This window comes from Zeus faber (genome assembly GCF_960531495.2).
Source record: "Zeus faber genome assembly, chromosome: 17".
Taxonomy (NCBI): Eukaryota; Metazoa; Chordata; class Actinopteri; order Zeiformes; family Zeidae; genus Zeus; species Zeus faber.
In genome coordinates, this window is record NC_137204.1 from 20224192 (window position 1) to 20232577 (window position 8386).

Below are 8386 nucleotides of genomic sequence, written 5' to 3' on the forward strand. Positions count from 1 at the left end.
ACGCGGGATTTTTTGTTTCATGTAAACGTCTGAATTTTTTTTGCAATAATTTAAATAAATAAATGCATCTACAATAAAAACACACAATTGTTATTGGTTTTGTTTGGATAAACGCACAGCGGATTGTGCACCACAAGCTACAGTCTACTTATCTACCGCATCCTTTTTTTTTTTTTTTTTAATTAATATTATTTATGTATATTTTTTTTAAGAGAGAAACACACAGCAGAATTATTTTATAAATACATACATTTCCATTGTCTGCAGTTTTTCGGACAGCTGGTATTAATTCCTTTTTCTTTTAAAAGATTGGTCTGTCCAGGTGTCCTGCGATCCTCCGATCACACTCGGCGACATGGATGAGCACTCGTGGCTTGTAGCCACGAGTGCGGTGTCAGGGTGCAGTGTCTGGCCGGTTGTGGTGTGGCGGGCCTCGCCTTTCTGTGAGGCGCTGGTGGGCATGGGGGCCCCGCCGCTTCGCCTGTGGAGCGTGCAGTTTGGGCGGGGTGTCAGTCTGTTGGCGAGGGACATGGCTCGGGGCCTGCGGTCTGTGCCTGCCATTCGCGGCCCCGGGTTCTGCACCTGTGTCTTGTGCCTGCACAAGGGGTGCTCGGGCCTGCGGTCGTGGGGTGTCCGTACGGCTGCGGGACTCAGGGGTGGCTTTGGGGCCTTTTCCGCTTCTTGGAGGCGCTATGATATAATAGCGACCTCGTAAATCAGAACTAATTGGGACAACTCCCGTGCACTTACCAGTGGACACACACACACACACACACACACACACACACACACACACACACAGGTAGACTCATCACAGGCACACACACACCACCAGCACCTGCTTTGAACACACCCCCAACACCCTCCTGATTACAGCCTTCTCCTTTTCTCCCTCATTTACTGCCATAACTATGACAGGAAGAGGCCACGTGCCCAGTTGCTGTTCCAGTTTTCCTGGACCTAATTAACTCTGTTTTGTCAACACATGTTGTCGTCTGATGTTTCTATGTTTATGTTTTTCCATGTACATATTGTTGTTTGGTTCTATGTTTATTGGTGCCACCGTGGTGATTCCCCCCCCACTTGGAGTAGTGATTAGTTGTTTATAGACCCAAACATGGTGCGCTGGTTCCAAAGAGGGGCGTTGGTGGCGGTTCTGTGAAACAAAAAGCTGTGCTCTTGTCGTCTCCCAGGCCGTCCACAGGACAGAGTTATTGCAGCAGTTCTTAATGATTTTAAGAATGAATAAAGAGTTGCATTGCAGGTTGACAAGTTGAACTCCACTTGCAGACTAACTCCGTCCTAGATGCAATGGCACAAATACTCTGTGTTGTGTGCCCAGCATGTGAGAGCACAGGTTAAAAATTAAAAATTAAAATAAAAATAGGATTTGTTTGTTGAGTTACTCAGATGGAGGGTGGTTCTAATTAGAATGAGTCCCGTTTTTAAACGGGACCTATTATTTATTGTCTATCTATTACCCATTGTCTCTCACCGAATATAAATTTTAGTTCGTTATGTATTCATGATGTGTTTTCCAGTTGACAAATAACTGTCTCAGATATGTAATGCTATCATGTTTTAGCTGTTTATTTAAATTGTCAAATTACAAATCCACAGTTTTATGTTGTCCTCTGTATTTATACATATATGAATACTCTCTTTCTTTGGACATACAGATTGAATCTTATGGCTTATATGACATCAAGCCAACGTTTAAGCACCTTGAAAACCTTTGGCACCACTTTCCACATTCTACAAGAATGTCCCATGACTCAGATTTTGGGCAGAAACACCTTCAGAGGCTCATTTTCATGCACTTTATCAAGGAAGCCCAAATTGAAGTAAGGGTACAGTGTCTCCGTGAAGGTTTCCCTGAAAGTGTAGAGGTGCGTCATGCTCTCCGCGTTGTAGAAGGATACCAGCCCCCTCTTGTAGTCCAGGTAGACGCCGATTCGGGCCAGGGGCTCCTCCAGGGAGAGGACGGTGGGCGGAGAGGTCCCCGCCATGTACTGTATTCCATAGGACAGGGAGAGGGTCCAGAAGCCGTTGGTGGGCAGGGCCTTGATCACCCCCTTCCTGGACACGGACTCTCGGGCCACCCCGACAGTCCACACCGTGCTGCTGTAGACTTCAATCTCCCAGTAATGGCGACCGTGCGTGAAGCCCTGACTGGCCAGCAGCGACAGGGCAGCGTTGAACCTGTTGGGGTTGTCCTGCACCGCGTGGTTGAAAGTCTGGTAGCGGACGCATGTGAGGGAGGAGGTCAGGCTGAGCCACGGGTTGGCTGTGCTGGAGTTGAAAGTGATGGCGGCCGGGACTAAAAACAGGAAAACGAGTGACTAATAATGTGACTCATGTCTCGGAGGAACGGGTGACTTTTATTTCTGTTTTTGTATTGTGGGGGAAATATGCCATGTACAATACCTGGGTAAATACTCCCCTTAAGGGACTTCCACACCCTGTACTGCAGCGGCCCCGCGAACCGGCCCTCGCACAGGCGGGGTAGCGTGAGTGTGGGCTTCTCAAACTTCACCGAGGGCCTGCCAAAAACAGCATTCTATTCAGAAAAAAACTTATGGAACGCATGGAAGAAATGGAGAAATGAAAGCTCGCCAGCTCCCCGGTGCGCCTCACCTCTGCAGCAGGGTCTTGATGCTCTGACACCAGACAGGCAGACAAACAAAGGGAGGGGAGAATGTCGATTAGTTTGGCCGTGTCTAAAAGGAGAATAAGCTGTTTTCCACATTACATCGCTGTTTTTTTGTGCTCACGCTATCCCTCCCTGTGGGATCTCCCTCTGGCTCAGGGAAAGTCCCAGCGCCTTGGCCGGCGCACAGGCCTACGCTCGCTCAGAGCTGCTTATCCTCTAGATGAAGGAGTGAGGTCACTCGCCCACATCCTGTCTGCACTCCACCCTGAGGGCTCTGTTATTCTGATAAGATAGATAAGTAAAAAAAATAAAAAATACATATTCATGTATTTAGGTTTACCTGGCCATTTCATCTGAATATACTGCTACACCAAGGTTTGCGAAAAAGTCTAACTTTACAGCAGAGTATGATTCCTTGTTAAATTATTCATATTTGCTCCATATGGTTAGCACCGTTATAGTGTATGTTATGGTGCTAATTTCCGTACAAAACGTCAACCATAATTGAGGTTAAATTTCAATTTCAGCTTTGAGTAACAGAAGTCTGGTTTTGCAAGGCAAGCATTCTGTAATTCTTCCTGTAATCATCCCCAGGGCGGACTCATCACGATCTTAATGACTTCCAGATGACGGTTATTTAGAGAACTGCCCCGTTTTGTTAGTACATAAAAAAAGAAAAAGGAAAAAAAAAAAAAAAACAGCAAACGTGCCACACTCTCCGTGCTCTCACCCGCAGCAGGGTGAAGGGGTCCTGCTCCCTCAGCTTCTCCTCTATCTCCTGGAGGCCTCTCTGCAGACGGGAGATCTCCACGCACAGCAGGGCTTTGTGCTCGTCCAGGCGGATCAGCTCCCTGCGCTCCTCCGTCTTCAGCTTCACCTGCAGCAGCTTCTCCTCCTGGTAGAGGAACTGGTGCAGGTCGCTGAACTGGGCCTCGATGCGTTGCTTCAGGTCCGCCGTGTGCTCCTGGAGATCGGTAGGCGGAAGGTGTTTCATCACAAGGAGCGTACTTTTAAAAGTCTCTCAATGTGCAGAGACGCATTACCGCCATACCTGCGCGCCGCAAGAATAATTCAAAAATGCCAAACTTGATCACAGGTAGGATGAAATCAATGGGCATCCATACGATACACTTGATTCATGACGCCTAGTGTGATGCACGAGTGATGAATAACTTTTGCTTTTTGTGAGAAGGATTTCCCACGAACCTTCAGCTTCTTGACCTCCTCCTCGGCCTCTCGATCACATTGCAGAGCGGTGTTCAGCTCAGCCTTCAGAGACTCGATGGAGCTGTTCAGAGACGCCTTCCGCAGAAAGACGAAGAACGTTAATGTCTGATGTGCTCTCGATTGAGACGAGCAAAACAATGGGGGGGGGGAGTCAAACAAAACACATTTTGTTACCATGATTTGAAAATCCTGTTATTGAGCATCTGCAAAGTTATGCAAGAGATGCAGTCCAATGTAATGGTTACTCACTCTGTATCTCTGCTCCGCCTCCTGGACGCACACCATGCTGTGGTTCCTGTGCTCCTGGGAGAGCCCGCAGACCAGGCACACCAGTTCCTGGTCCTCCTCGCAGTAGAGCTTCAGCTCTTCCCTGTGGCGGCTGCAGCACGGCGCCGGGGCGGCGGCTCTTTCCGGGACCGCCGCCTCCGCCAGCCTGACCCCGTCCTCACTCTCTTCAAGGCCCTGGCAGTAGCTCTCCACTATGTTGGCGACGATGCGGTTGGGCCTGTAGCTTTGCCCGGGGTACACCTTCCTGCACTGGGGGCAGCAGCCCGTGCCCCCCAGCCCGGGGCCCCTGGGGCCAGCCCAGTAGCCGGCGATACAGACCTGGCAGAAGGTGTGGTCGCACGGCAGGGAGACGGGCTGCTTGAAGATGTCCAAGCAGATGGAGCAGGTCAGGTCTCTGCTCAGCCTCTGCGTCGACGTTTTGGACACTTGTCCCGTCATGGTCGGCTGTCGCTGCTTCGGTAACTCCGGCTCCTTTGGCTTCCAGCTTTTTCGCTCCGCTTTTATCCCCTGGTTTAGCTTCTCTAGATTCTGCAGATAGACCGACTGTATTTTCTTCACTTCTTTCTCCGACTTGCTCATTCCTCTGCCTTGGTCTTTTCCTTTCTTTGTTCAGTGTGCACAGCTGGACTCTGTGGTCCTTCCCCTTCGGCAGTCTGTGAGTTTGGCTTCTCTCTTCGGGCTCTTGTCTTCCTGTTGACTGTGGGAAAGGAAGGGGGTGGCGAGGGGGCGGGCCCAGCCTCTCTCCCTCTCCGCTAGATAGTGAGGGGTTCTCTCCAGCGCCGTCCCCCCTCTTACCTCCAGCCTGACGACACAATGTGGAAGTCAGGAAACCGGGGCGGACCACGGATATTCTATCCATGAATTGTTTGTCTAGAGCAGTGAGGGCAGTGACTGCCGGTAGGTCAGTTAATCTACTGTACAGTAGCAGTACAAATATGTTAATCCACTAGATGTGACCATGTGCGTTTGAGTGTGTCTGCGTATTTTATGGTCTGTGTGTGTGTGTAATCCGTAGATTTCTTTTTTGTTTTTTTCGTGTGTGTGTGTGTGTGTGTGTGTGTGTGTGTGTGTGTGTGTGTGTGTGTGTGTGTGTGTGTGTGTGTGTGTGTGTGTGTGTGTGTGTGTGTGTGTGTGTGTGTGTGTGTGTGTGTGTGTGTGTGTGTGAGAGAGAGTTGGGTGAAGCCATGTTAACACATCTTGTTTCATTTTGTGGTTGAACTCACTGCCCGCTAAATGATTGTTGTTAAAAGATAATCACCATGATGAGATTTACTTGGAAAACTTACTGATGAGTTCACAAACGGGTTTCTCCGACCACAAGTTCCCAATAAATCCCCCCTCATAATAGCCACCTGCTGACGTGTTTCCTTTTCTTTATCATGTGATTTCATGACAAAAGTAAATATTATGGACACTTTTCTCCGAAGATATCAGACTTCAATGTCCATTTAAGAAAAAACATATTTTTCCATCTTAAAGTAAACCACTGCAATTTGTGAAATGATTAAATTCTCAAGGGATGAAATCCGCTATATGCAAATTCATGGAATGCACACTTTTTAATCAATCTTAAAAAAAATGTTTAGTGTAGTCGGGAATTGTTAAGAATGCGCGTTGACTGTTGACCTGAACATCCCAATATAGCAGCTTGTGGAACTACCTTGTAGAAACTCAGAGAGGGCTCAAAGGGAAGTCCCCGTCATCTATTTACTTGCTTCCATACATTTCTGCACAAAGTGCTTGAAGCAACACTTACTTGAATCAAAATGTATTTGGTCAAAAAATGTTTCCAAATCAAGGCCTTCCTCACAAGAGGACAATCAAACGTTCTCAAAACTCATTTTAGAAGTCTTGAGTGCATGAGACACTTAATGATACGTTGTAAGTCAAGGAACGACTCTTCCACACATTTATGTGGGAGCGCAGATCCGTGTCTGGCCTAATCATTATTTATGGCTGTGTTTATTGTAGTGAGAGAAGAATAAATGAATGAAAAATAACACAACAATGTAAATAAATAAAATAGAAAAACATAATACAGTAGTAAGAATATGTAACTGTGTGTGTGCGTGTGCGTGTGTATGTGTATGTGTCCTGAGCATCTTCTTCCTTCCTTCCTGAACGTCGACAATGAGGATCCCCAAGAGTTCAACGGTGCTTAAAATGGCTCTCTGTAACCTGAGCAGCGCAAGACGCACATTCCCCTCGATCACTGGAAGTCGCACTCGTCCGGTCAACGTCTTTGACCCGGACGCAGGGGGTGACTTCTCGGCGACTTTGCCATCCAGTTTGAGCCCCGGCAGGCCCTGGTTGCCGGGTAGAACCCTTAGTCAATCCGCTTCCACTGACACTCCCCCAGACTTCGGATCTTGGAGAACGGCCGCTGCTGGAGGCGCGGGCGTGAGCTCCGAGCAGACAGTTTATGATCACGTTATTACGCATTACTAAAAAATGTTAAACTAAAGGATCTACTATATTACCCGACACCCGATTGATCACAATGATAGTAAACATGACGGGTCGAAAATATGATGCGTGTCCTTGTACAGCTTTTTCTTTGCTTCTTTGATTTTCCTTTCAATATGGAGCCACCGAAACGCCACGTGCAGGCACATTTCAGCACCGCCTGATGACACTGCGCCTTTGCTCGTTCTTAATAAAATAAAAAGCCTGGCAGTGCCTGCCAAGCGGATGAGGGCACCTGCAAGATAATTAACGTAGGGGATGGGTTCGGGATGTCGAGCTGATTAAAAAGTTAAAATGCTGAGGCGATATCATCCCCGTGTACTTGCTGGATTAGACACATTTGAAGTGAGGTGAATGAAGCCGTTATGTTCCACAGCGTCACATCTATTTCTAACAGAGGAGACGAGACCTTTTCAGCCGCAGCACAGAGCTGGGAGCTTACCGCCCCGCTGTGGACGACCATAACATCATCCGTCACGTGTAAACAAACCGTTGACTACATTTGGGCAAATCACACCCACTCCAGTGATTTGTACTGACATTGACATAACAAATGTGATTATTGTGATGAATCAGCGTGCACTATGAAAGTACATCACTGACCGGGGCAGGTTGAAGGCTGTTCAGTTTTAGATATAGTCCATATTTATATTTTGAAGAGTTTGATACACAAAGAGCATCACGGGTTATTATTTTTTTTTTTTAAGTTGATGTTATAGAATGGAGCGTAATGGACTGCACTGCATTTAAACACGCACAGAAGCTGCACCCAAGTTTCTCAGCAGCAAAGTGTTCAGTGATGTTGTGCTTTGAACAGTTATATATGACGGGAAGCAACATTTTAATAAGGCCCCGGGCCTAAGAAACAGCAAAAAACAATCCTTTGAGCTCCCAGTCCTATTTTCTGCTGAATCCATTGTTTGTTTTCTTTCAGATTGCAGAAAAAAACCAAGCTGTTCTCCACAGTTAACGCTCTAAGAATAAACAGATTAACCGTTGGTACCATCCAGTCAGTAAAGCCATAGAAGAACCTGATGTGAGGACACAGGGTTCACATTGAAATTCAACTTCACTTTGAAAGTTAAGTTAGATTTCATGCAATTTTATATGATTATTATTATTATTATTATTATTAACAAGTTTATAATAGGTGTTGAAATGTGTAGATGTCTACTTATAGGCTGGAGTAAATATCGCTGTGGCAACATTGAGATGGATGCTGAGGGTATGGAACAGCATTTGAGTCAATATTAAATAAATAAATACATAAATAATAGATATGCCCATGAAATAAATCCTGAAATAAATCAGAGGCAATAAATATATTAATACATGTAAATATTAGTAAATATAGTTAAATAAATAAATACTGTACATCGTTTTCATTTTAAAAAGCACATTTTTCAAAAGTACATTTACTTCAATTTGTCACATTAATTTATTTCTTAGCACTTTGTTTTTCTCCATAATGCCACACTTCCAATCCTTAAATGCAAGTGAATGGGGCGTCGTTATCTCACAGACTCCGAGCCGACGGAGAGAGGGGGAAGTGGGAACGCGCTGCCGTCGGCACTCCTCCACGCTCGGAGGTGGCCCTGACCACCTCGGTTGGAGCCAGGGGCCGGTAGGGAGCGAGCCGGTTGCGGTGGAGTGCCACCACCCGTTTCCGCTTGACCAGCCGCGCCCTGTAGACCAGTGGTTCTCAAAAAAATTTTTTTGAACTGTACCCCCTCTAACATCTTTTTCCAGCTG

General features: G+C 46.6%; 1 protein-coding gene across 1 annotated transcript; it reads right to left on the reverse strand.

Moving 5' to 3' along the window:
- Positions 1-1569: 1569 nt before the first annotated feature.
- Positions 1570-4805, reverse strand: trim69 (tripartite motif containing 69). The gene is made up of 6 exons (XM_080018529.1): positions 4130-4805; positions 3860-3955; positions 3384-3617; positions 2638-2660; positions 2428-2543; positions 1570-2320 (listed from the first exon to the last, which is right to left on the reverse strand). Exons 1-6 carry the CDS (start codon positions 4745-4747, stop codon positions 1776-1778), a joined length of 1632 nt encoding a protein of 543 aa, XP_079874655.1. The 5' UTR covers positions 4748-4805; the 3' UTR covers positions 1570-1775.
- Positions 4806-8386: the final 3581 nt, after the last annotated feature.